Source organism: Cyprinus carpio, chromosome B21 (assembly GCF_018340385.1).
Source record: "Cyprinus carpio isolate SPL01 chromosome B21, ASM1834038v1, whole genome shotgun sequence".
NCBI lineage: Eukaryota > Metazoa > Chordata > Actinopteri > Cypriniformes > Cyprinidae > Cyprinus > Cyprinus carpio.
In genome coordinates, this window is record NC_056617.1 from 12256996 (window position 1) to 12273631 (window position 16636).

The window sequence follows — 16636 nt, forward strand, 5'->3', positions numbered from 1 at the left end:
TGAGACTCCAAACAGCTGATTAAAAACATGTTGTCATTCACATCAAAATCCACCCACATATTTGTTTAGAGATGTTTTGGCCTGTTTTGATTTGTAAACAGAGCTTGATCTGTGCATATTTCTCGTCTGAGTCAGACAAGGTGACCTTTTATTGGGAAAGCAATATTATGGATCGAGGACTATTTTAGCCTGTTTGAAGTTAAACCATCTTAATGATGGACTTATTTGTTACAAATATGCAACTTTTCTCCTCACAAAACATTACCTGATGGAATGGAGTGGTGTGGATTACTTGTGGATTATTGTGATGTTTTATCAGCTGTTTGGACTCTCATTCTCACGGCACCCATTCACTGCAAAGGATCGATTGGTGAGCAAGTGATGTAATACTATTAACTAATTTCTAATACTACTAATTTCTCCAAATTTGTTTTCTTGAAGTAACAAACTCATTTAACATCTTACATGGCCCGAGGGTGAGAAAAATATTCAGCAAATTTTAATTTTTGGGTGAACCATTCCTTTACCGGTGTGTGTGTGTGTTCACTAATGCTGATGAACTCTGAGAACTGATTTAGAAAACTTCTTAAAACTTAAGTTTAATAATGGTGAGATCAAGGGGTCGTGTGCTGCCCATGAAGGGATCTGGTTCTTTTTTGGGTATCTCATTACAGAGTCACTAACTAGCAATTTCAGTAGCGTTCTGTCTGCACACATTGTGCAGAAATGGCATCGGCTGACTTTGAAAGCATTATAGACCTCAAACTACGATGTATCAAATGAATTCCAATGGTGTTCAAAGGCATGTACAATTATTCTCTTTAAAGTTTAGGGTGCAGAAAGCTTGCAGGCGTGGGAGTGAGTGATGGTCTTCGAACACGCCCCACGATACCGGACCATACGTGTCATTTACTCCAGAAAGCCGAGACCTTCAAAGGATAATTCTCCCTAATTTAAGGGGGAACCTGCTCGCTGGTCTGGGTGTAAGCCTTCTGCAATTTCATGATGCTGGTAAAACCAGCAATAAGAATTTAATGCAACCTCAGAGGAACTAATTATTAAAAGAATGTTAAAAGCGAAAAGCTCTCCTATCTTGTGCCGTCGTGTTAATAAGTTATGATGAAAGAGCCGAAAACCAAAGTTCTCTTTCTCTGACAGATGAGGGATCAATTGATTGCTCTGTAAATCAGAGTTCTCAGGTTCTTCTGCATCAGTACTCAAACACACACACAAACACACACACATAAATAAATGGAAAATTCGGGTCTGTTCCAAAACCTAGTGAACTCCCTAACTAGACAGCATTGAAAAGCCTTCTAAGATACTTTTTTTTTTTTTTGGCCAAACTGTGATCAGCCATGGTGTAACAGCATCAGATGCACACTGCTAAAAGTTATTTTCTTCCTCAGTATTTTTTCTTCTTCTAATTTTCTAGTATGAATATCTAAAAATTCTTGAATCGTGGTCAGTGGTATTTTAACAATATATATATATATATATATATATATATATATATATATATAATATATATATATATATATATATATATATATAAATACAGTATTTACTGAATTAGAATTAATTTTTATATTTAAAGTTTTTGTTGTCATTTTTGTTGTTGTAATTTTATTAGTTTTTAAATAATTGTAATTAGCTTTTTGTTTTAATTTTTACTTTTAGTTAGTTGCCAATTCTTTAAGTTTTTACCTTATTTCAATTTATTTCTCATAAAAATCATTTTATTTTTAGATTACAAGTTTATTTTAAATATCATGATTTGTGATAAAATACTAATAAAGAAAATTGTGTTTTTGCAATTGCATCCTTTGTGTGTGATCCCAGAATGCATTGCAACAAAACATCCATCCACAATTGTGTAGGAAAATAATATTACAATGTAATATAATTGAATTTATAAATAAATAAATAAATGAAAAAGGTCAGTCTAATTAAAAATGAATTATTAACACTTTTTAAAATGTTGTTTCAAGTCATAAGTAGTTCAACACAAAATTGTGCTTTCTCTAGCAGCTGCCAATGAAAGAACAGTCTCTTTGTAAGCAGTAGACAGGCGGCTCACTATGTTTTGGAACGGAGCCACTGACGGGGCTTCTCGGCTTTGTGATGGGGTCATTTTTCTCACTGTTGATGAAGAAACAAGGAAGGAAATTTGCAGGGAAGCAGGAATTAAAGAAAAGCGTACAGGCACAGTCTTAATTAAGTAAATGAAGAGAGTCTCAAACAAAGCGTCTTAATTAATGAAAGCTTTTAGCTAGCAGCTGCACCGGGGAACTGTTTACTACTGCTTCTTTTTTCTTTCTTGTTTCGTTTTAATGTGTTTTGCTGACGTCCTTGTCGTTGAGAAATTGCATGCATGCCGGAGTGCCAAACAAGAGTCTTTTTTTTTTTCTTTCTGATAGAGAGAGGTGGTTGGAAATAAACCGTCCTCTGTCGTCTCCTTCCTTTAATCGAGTCTGTCCCACGGCACACTGCTGCATGCATTACATGCTCGTTAATTTAGGGGAAATAGAGACCAAACGACGCAGCCGAGAAGAGAAGAGCTCTCCTCACTCTGACGGCCCATTAGTGCCTTCATCTTTGATGTTAGCTGCAAACGCTAGCTAAAAACAGACATTAACGGACTGACTTCCTCTCGTCAGGGAGCGTGTCATGGAAAAACGACTCACAGAAACACACCTGGCACATATGCGGTGGACAAATAGGTGGGAAACAGTTTTTAATACAATTCTGACAAAGTGCACATACTTTTGTGTGTTGCTTCTGACTCTTCTGTGTTTATAACAGTGGTTTATCTTACCATGGTCCCCACGCTGTAGGTGGCTGCCGGGGCGATGGTGTGGTGATATGGGTCAGTAGTTGCATAGACTCTCCCATAACTGCAGAAACATCAATCAGGAGATGCTTTAACACGTATTAGCACTCATTCACAACATAAAACAGCATTTACAACCTATTTTACTTCTGTAATGTGACTCAAATATCTAATGTGAGGCAAATATCGAAACTAAAATACACTATATGCAACAAAACTATTCTCACCAACTTAGAAACTTCACCAAAATTTTCAGACTTGGTGCGAATACTGTGCTAATACAAAATAAATACTAATTAAAGTAAATAGAAATACCAAATTATTATGACCTGCATCACAAATAATGACCTGCATCACAAATGCAATGCACCGGGTGCGCTACTGAGCAAGCTTACTATGTCACTGAAGCCATGGGGCTTGTTATGTGATGCAAACATCAGTTTTATTTTATTTATTTATTTATTTATTTTTTTAAATCAGGTGCTATTTTAAAAGTGTTTTGAGGTCAAAACATAGCACTGTGCATGAATATAAGTCTTTATTAATCAATAATCTGCCCCTGTAATCAAAATGTGTATAAAAGAATAAAGGTTGTTGTAATAAAGGTTCTTAACTGCCACTATTTCAGCTGGAAACTGCAGTGAATAGTATGTATACAGTAGATACATTTTAGGACTAAGACTGGAATTTTGGGGGCTTTCTACAGAAAGAAACTACATCAAAACTTTCAGACTTCAGATGTGAACGGGTTCATAGGGAGTCACATTTTGTTTGCTTTTAGCATTTTTTTTTTTTTTTTTTCAAATCTGCCTAAGAAAAACTTTCTGTCGAACGGCCCTCATAACGTGTTTTTATTTTTCCAAGAAACAATGTCAGGTAAACGACAAGAAAAGAGAAGAAGACTGAAGAAAAATTAAGCATGAGCGCAAAAGAATGACTGAAAAGAGATAATGAGTGAGGGAAGGAAAGGTGAAAGAGGAAAACGAGGTGCCGCAGGCTTCGTGTCGCTGGTTTGGAACTAATCCTCCACAGGAAGGACAACACGTGTCATTTCCTTTCATTTATATATTGCATATTTTCCACTCTCTTCTGATTCTTCTCCACACACAGCTTGCAAATGAAGGTCTGCAGAGAGCAGATAAGAAAACACAAGCCCTCGGCTGTAGGCAACAACTCCAGCAGACGAACGGAGGGCGAGAGAGAAAAGGCCAGCTTTACTGTAAGAGATATATACGCTTTAATGTCTGTGTGTGTGAAACTGGATGTTAATTGTGCTGACTCAGTCTGGATTGGCAAGAAACCTGCTTTGAAAGCATAACACTGACTTCGGCACAGCACAAAACATCATTTCATTAATCTTTGTAATCAGTATTATTGTTTTGTGTTCCAGTAAAAATAGCTAAACATCCTTTAAAACAACAAATTTCCTTGCGAAGCAAAACTGTGTATTAAAATTGTGAATTGGTTTCAGTGACAGGGCTTGAATTAAGTTTATTTCTCTTCCTCATTAGCAAATTGCTGGCTCACTTAGACTTGCTATACAGACTCTGGCTGTATTTGATTTTTTTCCTCATGTGAAATAATTTAGATGGAAAACTTAAATGAACATTGTAAAGTTGCTGAGAAATAAGCTTAAGCACTAAAATGATTAAAATTGAAATAAATGAAAATTAAAGCTAAGAAGAAATATTTAAAAAGCAACAAAACAATAGAAATGACAAAAACACAAAAACTGAAAAAAAAAAAAAAAAAAGCTAATTACATTAATAAACACCAACAAATTCTCAAAATATTAATATAGGAGTCAATATTTGAAGTGGATCAAAAACGTTTATTAAAGTTGTCCTGAGACAAGAACGCATTTTGGTTTTAGGTTTTAGGACTTTTTCAACTTTGATGAACTTTTTTTGTTGACTAGTGTACACAACTATATTAACATAATACTGTTTTGGGGTCAGTTTAAATAGAAAAACAAAAAAATATTGAAATAATAAAACATGCACCACTGCTATAGAGAATGAGCAGTGACATCAAACAAGAAAGAAAAAAAAATATTAATTTAATAATTAAAACAATATATTACATTTAACAGTTTAATACTGTTAATCATATAAAAAAAGTAATCCATTAAAAAGCAATACATTTTTTGTTATCAATGGTTATATACAAAAAATATATATATAATAATAATAAAACAAAAATGGAAATAAATACAAACTGAAGCTAAACAGAAAAAAAACCCTGAAATTGCTAAGAGATTTTGTTTATCTGAAAAACTTAAAATGCATGCCAAAATAAATGTTTTTGAAAGAACTCGAACCTGTCGCTGTACGCTGTAGCTGTTGCAGGCTGAGTATATCTGTACGCCGCATATCCACCCTGAAAACACAAAAATGACAAAAAGATCAACACAAAACAAACAACAAAACTATCATTTATCTATCACACCCCAACAGATTTACAGCACACACCTACTATGAAATACTGCATCATTTGATGGCCTCTAAATGACCAACATGATCAAAATGTTGCCGGTAAACCTCTTGCACACAATCCACGCCATGCCTTCTGTCATCTGATTGACAGTTTAGACTTTTTTTAGCAAGTAAAAGGCCTTTTAGTATAATTATACAAATGTGCATCTTCAGCTTGTGCTTCACGTGTCTCTTTTGAGGAACATTTATTATCTCTCAATTATCACTGTATTGTATTGCATTATATGTTTTGAAACTACAGAGCTTTGATCACAAAGCATTTAAATATTATCATACTAAGACATATTATTGGAGACATAGATTGACGACTTATGTTTATATCATTTTATGTAAGTAGGCCTATCTGTTATACTGTTATAAAGATCTCATTGACTTACAAGCTATCAGAATTCCATCTCACTTTTTGTCCATTTAAATTTCAGCATCAGCACTAAATTGCATATTTTTGCTCAGTTTACTCTCTGAATAAAACTGAGCTGCCCCCCCCCCCATATTCTCACTACTCATACTACATCTCATACTACAATACGATAATAAAAACATATGCACACTTTTTCGTTTATGTTTTGTGTAAAGGTTTAATAAACTGTTCCATTTTTAAAAATTACACTTTTCTATTATATCATACGTCAGACTGTACAGGTTTAATTCTACAGCCTAGTATCTGTATAGCATCCTTAGAAGTGTGTGTGTATGATGCCTTCAGATGTCATCTTTATAGGTTTTGAAACACATCTTTCTTGGTTCTTGTTGGTTTCTCCAGAAAACGGAGCAGATTTGGTAGATTTGCCGCTTGTATCATAATCAGCAGAGACTCTGAGGTGGAGTCGAGCTCATTTGTCTGTAGGCAGATCGCTAATAACACACATTAATCAGAGCGTCAGAACGAGAACAGCCACTGTTTTACATTCTCCGGCCTGACAAACACACAACGCCCATGAGTGACCGCGAGGCACCACTGGGGGGCGCTGCAACACGCGATAACGCTCCTGATTTATATTTGAGATGCTGAGTGTGGAAGGCTTACACTGATAATGTGTAGCGCATTTAAATCGGGCACAGAAAGTTTACTGAGTGGAGAATTTGAGACAGTCAGCACTGAACGGTTTGTGCGTTACTGAAACGAGCACACAGAGACTCTCCAACGCTACGGCAAGAGCTGAGTTTCCCATCACTCGGAAAACCATTTGAATCAGAGGAAGTTTGGGAGTGAAAGTGAAATGAAATCAGGTTAGAGGTTGAGCGGGGGATTGTGAGGTCATGTGACCCCTCCCCTGGGGACAGGAAGTGAGGAGGAGCAGGCGTGGTGAACTTCCTGCGGGACCGCCCTGATTGGAGCCCCCGCCTGTGAACACACGGGGTAATAAATCAGACTGTCAGCACCTCCGGCCCAATACACAGAACATGCCTTTATCAGGACACCAAGAGCCCCGACGCTAAATATAACAGACCACACCGCTGAAGATGAGAGAACAGACAATGAGAGAAGAGAGAGAGAGAACATGATGGGGGAAGAATGAGAAGAGATGAGGAGAGAAGACCAGAAGAGAAGAGAAATGAGAAAGAATAACAAGAGAAGAGAAAAGATGGAAATAAAAAAGGGTAAAAAGTAATATAAGAGAAAAAGAAACTAAGTGAAACTTGAAGAGAAATAAAATAGAAAAAAAGTGAAAAGAAAAAAGAAAGGAAAGAAAACAAAAGAAAGGATATGGGAAGTGAAAAAGGAAGAAGTGAAAAAGGAAAAGGGGGAATAAGCAAGAAAATAAAAAAACAAAAGAAACATAAAATAATGTGAAAAGAAAGAGAAAAAAAAGTGAAAACAAAAGAGAAAAGAAGAGAAAAGAAAAGAGGATGCAATGCAGAAAAAATAAGGAGGGACAATGAAAAGAAAAAGAAATGAAAAAGAAAAGTGAAAAATAAAAAAGAAAAGAAAGCAAATAAAAATAAAGAGGAAAGTAATGTAACAATTTCTAAGACACTAAAAATATGAAACATCCAAAAATATGAGTATATTCCTCACAGATTCTCATTTGATTAAAATCAAATTACAAAATAAAATGAAAAATAGATAAAAAATATGCAGCATTTCAAACTGAAAACATTATTATTTTTAATTTTTATTATTATTAAAGGTAAGGAGATGAACTGAGAGCAGAGAAGGTGAGTGAAAGAGAGATGTGTGAATGTGTTTGTCCTCCTGCGGGTCAGTGTGTCACTATCAGGGTGACACAGATGTGAGACGTCTTACAGATGTGTGTGTGTGTGTGTGTGTGTGTGTTCACATGTGTGTGTGTGTGTGTGTGTGTGTTTTTATGTGAAGCCACTTCACCTCATCAGTGACTCACTGCAGACCAACCACAAAACGCTCACTACTGAGGGTCCACAGCCAACAATCAACAAACCACTACAACACACACACACACACACACACACACACACACACACACACACACACACACACACACACACTCTTCCCTTCTTCAATGAAAGCTCATCTTTTTCACCTGTTTTATCGTCCAGTTGAAGGTTGATTTTTTTATCCATTCACACTTTATTTTTCCCTTATTTTTACCCACTTTATTGACACTAAATGTAACTTTTTCACAGTTTCTTCATATGTTTACCAATTTTATTGGCTAATAAATGTAATTTATTTTATCATTCATTTCTTATTTTAACTCATTTAATTGTCCACCTGTATGTTTTTCCACTGTTTTTGTTCTTATTTTTAAGTTTTATTGGCCACCAAATGCACCCCCCCCCCACCTATTTTTACCCATTTTATTGCCCACCAAACCTAACTTTTTCACAGTTGCTTCTTATTTATTTTGACCAATTTGATTGGTCACTAAATGTTTTTTCCTTCTTATTTTCACCTTTTTCTGGCCAGCAAATGCATTTTTCACATTTTTCTTATTTTTTAACAATTTTACTGCTCATCAAATGTATTTCTTCCTATAAAAAGTATTTTTTTAATTCTCTGCTCTCAGTTCACCTCCTAACCTCTTTTCCCCCCCACAAACACTAACAGCACAAGCAGCAGATGTACATAAACAACACTAAACTGGAGTCCAGTTTGTTCTCTGTGAACTCTCACCTCAGTATTCTACCAACATACTGCTGTTTAAACAAGTCAAGATTCTATTTCCATTCCTTTTTAACTGTTAAACCATTCCAGGCCTGTAGCACTGAACTAGGGTCACGGGTTTGATTCCCAGTGAAAGCACAAACTTATAAGCATATACCTTGAATGCAACTCAAGTCGCTTTGGATAAACACATCTGCCAAATGCAGGAATGGTTTGAATGCAGTATTTTGTGTGTGTGTGCTGAAGCTGGAAGACATGGAGAGCTCTTTGCTCCTTTGCCAAACTCTGAGTTTATGGTGACTGAAGGGAATCTAGAATTGGGTTGTCAGGTTTCTTGGCAAAAGCGAGGCATCGCTTAATTGACACCAGAGATCCTGTACTGGAATTACACTCCGCTCTCGTCCCTCAAGAATCTCAGTTACTCACATAGATCTCCGCACCGTAGAATCCGTCCTGATACACCATCCTGTGAGACAGAGAAGAGACGACGAGAGCGTTTGATTATCACACATATGAGCATCAGAAATGCTGCATCAGGAATTAAGTCTCATGACTGTGCGAAATAAATGACTTTGCAGCCTGAAAAATCTCTCGTCCAAATACAGCTGTCAATTGATTGTTTTTAATTGCATTAATTATGTATCAGTTGATTTAATTACTATGGCACAGATCAGTATTTGCTGAGAAAGACTCACGTGCCGTACGCAGGGATGGGTGGAGGAGGAGGAGCCGTGCGGAAGGTGTTGTAAATGGCACGGCCTCTGCCCCGCAGATGAGCGCCTCTGTACGCCACCGTCGCTCCTGCTGCGGGATACGGGAAACCCGTCACTATACACACACACACAGACACAGGGAACATTTATGAGGATGCACAGGGCAGTAAATGAGAGGCATGTGTCTCTATCACACAGTGAGACTTATAAAGACAACCGGAGTGCTGTTTGCATGTGCAAAACTCAGTCATGTTGCTAGGGTATTCTTGCTGGTTGCTAGTTGTTTTTTTACTGTCTTGCACCCTCAGGTCTCAATGATCTGGTCTCTAGATATGGGTTGCATCTATCGTGTTTTACCATCCAAGCTTATTATTTTACACATTTATCAGTCACCTATTAGTTTTACCCATTTTATTGGCCAACCATTTTTTTAACAATATTTTAAAAGTATTTTTTTAAACAATATTTTCTCATTTTACATTTCATTTCTTATTTTTACCCATTTTATTGGCCAGCAAATGTAACTTGAACCATTCTTTTCTCTCTTATTTAGAGATTTTATTGACACATTTTATTGGTCAAAAAAGTAATTTCCTAGTTTTGTCCTTAATTTTTACAAATTGTATTGTCCATAAAAAAAAAAAAAAAAAAATCTTATTTGTAAAAATTTTACTGGTTACCAAAAGGTTTTTTTTTTTAACCTTTTTTGTTGGCTAGCAAATGTATTTTATTAACCATTCTTGCCTAATTTTTACCCATTTTATTGGACACCCAAAGTATTTTTTTTTTTTTTTGACTTATTTTCATTTTTTTTAAACTGACTAGCAAATGTACAGTATTGTGTTTACAATTCTATTCTTATTTTTACCTATTTTATTGAGCAACAAATGTATTTTCCCCATGTCTTCCCTCCACGTTTCTTATTTCTCACCAAATGTAATTGTTTAGTTTTCTTTTATAATTTTATCTGCATAACTAACCATAGGGTTTGATCTCTCCCTGTAAGTTTACCAAGTTGACTTCAAGATGGTTTCATTCTTCCTAAATCTGTCCGAGTTAACGATGTACGATTTATCAATGAATTGTACAACAAAAGTAGAAAACAAAAGTTTTTTTTTTTTTTTTGGTCCTACAAGAGTATAAAAATAATCTAAAACAAATAATTATTATATAATTTTATGTAACATTTTCTGACACAAGAATCAGTCATTGAAATTAAATACTGTTCACTGTTTATGCTGCACCGGCGTCCGTGTCGTGTGATATATGTAAATGAAGCTGATAATGAGCAGGCGATAGGCTACACTGCCTCAATAAAAACACATTCATCAAACCAGCTGACATGCTGTGGCACAAAACACCAGAAAAAAACATCTCAGAAAAGCAGAAAGAGAGAGAAAGACATAAAAACACAGAGAGTCAGTGACGGGATGGTTAGTCCGGCCCTGCAGGACTGGTAAGCAGCCGCTCAGCTGTTTAATGCTGGTTATTGTGAGGAGTTGCAGTGAGTAATCCACACACGGGGGAATAGACGCAGATTTATCAAATCAACAGCAAGTGCTTCATTATCTCCTTAACGTGCCAAGAAACAATGAGAGAGCTCATCTACACTCATTAAAACACTTCAGACTGGATCAGACTGGACTATACGAGAGCTTAGAGAGATCTGAAAAAAAATCAACATCATGTCATCATTGACTGCTTTAGAGGATTTTTATTTGCTTTTAGGAGCTTAAAAGTGTGCGTTCAGTGTGTGTGTGTAATTATGTATTGATTGATTGCTTTAGAGGATATATAAAACCATTTAAACCTTATTGCACCTATTATATAATTTATACTGTATAATATAACTTTTATGCAATTATGCATGAGAGTGATTTGCAGGGATTGATACTGTGCAAGAGTGATGCTTAGTTTTTGCAGCTTCTGATATTATAGTTCTAGTTATACAAACTAAACTGGCTTTCTATTGCTAGCCTTTCCAAAATCATCTACCCTACCTTTAAGTGTCCAAAGAATCCAAAATACAAACAAACAAATAAAGAAATGCTGACAGAACTGAAAGGAATTCTTCCTTTGAAGGAAATCCTGATATAATAAACCCCCTTTATCACTATGAGAGCTGAAGTTCTTCTTTCATTAAAGTCATTGAAAAGATCTTCAGCATCTATGTTTCCACCAGCAGAGCCAAACACACAAAGAGCAATCACGGCAGCGCAGCGACTCATCTAGAGTTATACTCTCTGAGCTCATTACCTCATACTCATCACTAAAGGCCCATGGGAAGGTTTGGGTTGCAAACAACAAAGAAGAACCAGAAATCTGGTGCCATGAAGACTTCCATCAGCACACATACACCTTACAATACTGCAAAATACACACACCTCTCAATAAAACACATGCATGTGACATCACAATGTGCGTACACACACACACACACACACACAAAAGTGAAGACTGCAGACACTGCATATTTATTTTATTTAAATATACAATAACATATCTATGTTTGCATATAAGTGATTAAGGGTGACTAAATAGTTTTATTAAACAACAACAAACTAACAAATAAATGAATTATTGTTTGGAAGGACATGAGCATGAATGGATGGATGAGTGTAAATGACGACATTATTTTCTTCTGGGTGATGGAAACTCTTTCCTGAGCATGTTAGCGGCTGCAGGCTGACAGCCAGCTGCTGAACATATGCTGACGTTTAGTTCTGATAAAGCGTGTCTCAGCAGCAGACGAGGAAACACACACCCCTGAGAGGAGCCGCAGTGTTTAAAGGGTTGAGCGTAACGGCAGAGATCTGAGATGGACCCTGAAAATCCTCCCCCCGTCTCATCAGAACGCAATGGCTCAGTAAACAGAGAGAAACCCCCGTGAGTGTGTTTGTGTGTGAGTGTGTGTGTCGCTGCTCGATAACACCACAAGTGCTGGCAACATCACTCACTCCAGCACTCTCATTCTGTTAGACGACACTCGCAAAGTCCATCCATAGTACAGAGACCCACAAGCTGATAAGTGTGACTAGACTCTTCTCTCCACACACACACACGCAAAGTCAATCAATAGTACAGAGACACACATGCTCACACACACGTCTATATTGTTCTCTCAATTTATACTCTTTTATGTAAAAAAAAAAGACCTTTAATTTAAGTATAAATATAAATATATTTGTTTGTATTTTTTTTTTTATTTTATATTTATTTATTAATTAAAGCATGATTATAATGAACTATTTATTTATTTATTTGTATTTATTTGTACATGTTACTAGTTTCACAACTCGTGAATAAAACTTCAGTGGCAAAATAGTAAGTTTGTAAATAAGTAAATAAGTTTTATTCATTACTGTGAATCAGTTCAAAGTGTTCATTTCATGCAAATTGATTAAAAACTCTTATTCAGCATTCATTGGCATCATCACTTAAACTGTTTAACAAGGATGTAAATATGTAATATTAATTATATCATCTATATATTTTATGTTGTTTTGTAATGTTGTTTATATGTAATATTAATTATATCATCTATATCAAATCGATCTAGCTATTATAATTTAAAAAAAAAGAAATACCATACATGTGTTATATAAAGCCTTTGATTTAATATATTACAAAAGAAAAATACAAAATATCTATCTATCTATCTATATAATTATAATATATTATTATTATTTAAAAAAAAGAAATAAAAAAGTATGTATCTGATTAATATATTTATAATTTTTAATTTTTTAATTTTTTACAAAAGGTAAAAAAATGAAAATTAAAAAGGTAAGTATCAGTCACTGAATTACTCAAAAATATATTTTTAAATATTTATAAATACATTCTATCTATCTATCTATCTATCTATCTATCTATCTATCTATCTATCTATCTATCTATCTGGATCTGTAGGTAACCCTGTGTGTTCTGGTGAATTATGTGTGTGTGTTAGCGTATGGCTCTGCTGAGCTCTACTGTCATTTCATTTTCCTTATGAAAGACTTTTACAGTCATCGAGACTCGAGGGCAAATCAGAATGAACTCAAAACAGAGCGTGCGAAGCGAACTAAAGCCAATTACTCTGCGCTGAATTCTTCATTTGTGCCACCGAAGAGTTTTAAAAGAAATGTGATCCGTGACTGCTAATCAAATGGAGCCCAGAGCTAACTAGCAGCGCTAATGATACGACCACCATCTGACTGCCATAAATTACAGCAGCCTTCAACAGCCTGTGCCTTTATTGGGAATGGAAAGCAACGTGGCATCTAGTTTGGCTAATATCACGCTAGCATGAGTCGTTTTATTGGTGCTGCTGGATTGGCGGCTGAGGAGTGCAAACGCAGCGCTCTCCGCTTCACCTCCATAAAGTGGGAAATCACTGACATCAGCACTGCGCCTCTGAGCAAGACATTTAACCCCGCATCGGCCCGGACGGGACATAACCACTAATCCTTCTGCAGTGAACTCAATAACAGTAGATACATGACAGACATCACTACTGATCACACTTCTGCACTAGTGAGTGAGTGTCTCAACCTGCAACATCTGACTGATTCCTCTATCTATTACCCTAGAAACACCCTAGCAACCAGTCAGAATATTTTAGCAACTGAATAGCAATGCCTTGACAACCATTTATTAATCTATCATCCTAGCAACCAGTCAGAACACCCTAGTAATCAGTCACAGAACCCTAGCAACACCCTAGTAACCAGTCAGAACAATTTACCAGCAACACCCTAACAATCTAAAAATCAGTCAGAACACCCTAGTGACCAGTCATAGCACCCTAGCAACACCCATGACAACCATTTAACTATCTATCATCTATCCATCCATCCATCCATCTATCACCCTAGCAACCAGCTAGAACAACCTGGAAACCATTCAGAACACAATAGCAACCAACTATCTATCTGTCCATTCATCCACCACCCTAGCAACACCCTAACAACAATCTAAAAATCAGTCAGAACACCCTAGTGACCAGTCATAGCACCCTAGCAACACCCATGACAACCATTTAACTATCTATCATCTATCCATCTATCATCCTAGCAACCAGCTAGAACAACCTAGAAACCATTCAGAACACTTTAGCAACCAACTATCTATCTGTCCATTCATCCTGTCCACCACCTTAGCAACACCCTAACAACAGCCTAGTAACCAGTCAGAGCACTCTAGCAACACCCAAGGCACTGCATAATAATGCCATGACAACCATTTAACTATCTATCATCTATCCATCCATCCATCCATCTATCATCCTAGCAACCAGCTAGTACAACCTAGAAACCATTCAGAACACTTTAGCAACCAACTACATATCTGTCCATTCTTCCACTACCCTAGCAACAACCTAACAACAATCTAGAAATCAGTCAGAACACCCTAGTAACCAGTCAGAGCACTCTAGCAACAACCTAACTAAGAATACTATAGTAAAATGTGAGAGCTATATAGAATGCATAGCAATGCCATAGCAACAATCTATCTATCCATCCATTCATCACCCTAACAACTAGTCATGTAACAGCTGCATAGCAACACCTTGGCAACCACAATCCCAGTGTGCTAATGAGCTTTGTGCAAATGTTTTTTTTTCTTTTGAAATTAAAGAGCAAAAAAATACTTGACAATTCATCATGATTATTACACTACAAACTGAAGCTAATTTACATTTGAGTGATGTGGGGAAATTATTCATTTTGAAGTAAAACACCTTCTTCAGTGAGAAACCTCCTCACCTGCATAGAGCTCCGGTCCGTAAACAGCTCCTACCACCGGATTGAGTTTCCAGCCTGCAGAAACAGGACAGAGATGTTCTTGAACAGATACTGCAGCTATCACAGAGTCAGATACTTTAAACAGCTGTATGCTGAGAAGAGCTCTTACTGTTTGTGTACGGGTTTATCACTTTCTTATTCGTCATCACTCTCGCTGTGGCATTGTTCACCTGAGAGAGAGAGGGATGTGAGTGTGCTGCAGGAACATATATCTGAAACACATGCATATGAACACTCCGCTCATGCAAACACACATGCATGTGAGTAATATTCCTCTGCTCTTCCTGCAATCACCCACAATGCATCTCTTCTGGCTGTTCTGAGCCATGCACACCACACTTTACAGAATGCGTTATTATAGTTGGATATTTTGCTTCACTTTTGCAGTTTTTTTTTTTTTTAATAGATGCTTGAAATTGATGACATACACAAACAATAGATAAAAAATAACATGAATAACAGCAATAAACAACCCTTTGAGCATGATGTATGATCTGAAATACAGTTTGGTTTAAACAATTTTTACCCAATGAAAAATGGTCGAGGGTGATGAATATATGAAATATAGTTTGGTTTAAATTTTTTTAGATTTTCATAAATTCAGCTTTATATATTTTCAATATTTGGTTTCACATCCAGCAGATTAAATTCCTCTCAGAGATCAATAAAAATTCAAGAAATATTCTGGGCAATTTTCCTGAGTGATTTATAAAAATTCAAGAAATATTCTGGGCAATTTTCAGCATAGTAGTATAGTAAATATAATATATATATATAATATAATCTAATATAATATAATATCATAGAATATAAAATTAATTGTTACAATGCAACAATGTTAAACAGTCCTAAAACAGTATAAACGTATTGTATACAAATATAATTTATATAGTTTCTTTTTTTTCTTTCTTTTGATTTTGGGGTGAAATGTACTTTTTTTTTTTTTTTGTAGTTGTTAGAGCATAAGCCATATTTAACCCAGAATATTGCTTTCAGATGTCACAAACACACGCACAAATGTGGACAGGTATCGTGCAGATGCTCTGGAATCTCAGGATGAGGACAGGAAATGAGGTCAGCAAGCAGGAAAGGAGGACGGAGAGAAGGGGAAAAGGAAAGCACCTCGATTTTACGTCCTTCTACGATTGTACCGTTTAGTTTCTCCCGCGCACGATCTGCGTCTGCGCTCGTTTCAAAAGTTACAAAGCCAAAGCCCTGCGGACGTATGGAGTGAAACAGAAGGAGAGAGAGAAACAGCATTGAAGGGGTTTGGAGAGCGGCAGGAGCCCACGACAGGAGGAACATGATCAGGAGGATTACAGAGACACGCTACAGTAAAACACCAGCAGAGAAACACAGATGCACAGTCTGTGTGTGAAGAGCTTCATTCAGATCATGTTAGTGACACAAATAATATACCACACCTATAAACCTTTCAGAATGTCACATGAGAAATACTGCCTTCTCAGAGTTAAAAAAGTTAAGCTTTAAACCGAGTCAGTTTAGGCAACTATTTTCAAAATAATATAAATATATCTTTATTTGTGATATGTATAGGAATAATTGATTTAATGTCAATTTAATATAATGTATTTTATAGTTAATATTTTATACACACACACACAGACACACACACACACACACACACACACACACACACACACACACACACACACACACACACACATATATATATATATTTAAAGAGGTTTTAAATA

At 36.0% G+C, this 16636-nt stretch overlaps 1 protein-coding gene across 6 annotated transcripts in view; it reads right to left on the bottom strand.

Moving 5' to 3' along the window:
• Window positions 1–16636, bottom strand: part of LOC109110213 (RNA binding protein fox-1 homolog 3-like) — a 148660-nt gene that overhangs the window by 5417 nt on the left and 126607 nt on the right. For 4 of the 6 annotated variants that reach the window (XM_042747516.1, XM_042747515.1, XM_042747520.1 and 1 more), the window contains 7 exons: window positions 16041–16133; window positions 15028–15088; window positions 14880–14933; window positions 9112–9244; window positions 8843–8882; window positions 5154–5212; window positions 2819–2897 (listed from right to left, as the gene is read on the bottom strand). In XM_042747516.1, the coding sequence (XP_042603450.1) occupies window positions 2819–2897; window positions 5154–5212; window positions 8843–8882; window positions 9112–9244; window positions 14880–14933; window positions 15028–15088; window positions 16041–16133 (519 nt within the window). The remainder of the gene's footprint in view (window positions 1–2818; window positions 2898–5153; window positions 5213–8842; window positions 8883–9111; window positions 9245–14879; window positions 14934–15027; window positions 15089–16040; window positions 16134–16636) is intronic. The other 2 variants (XM_042747519.1, XM_042747517.1) reach the window with 1 other exon arrangement.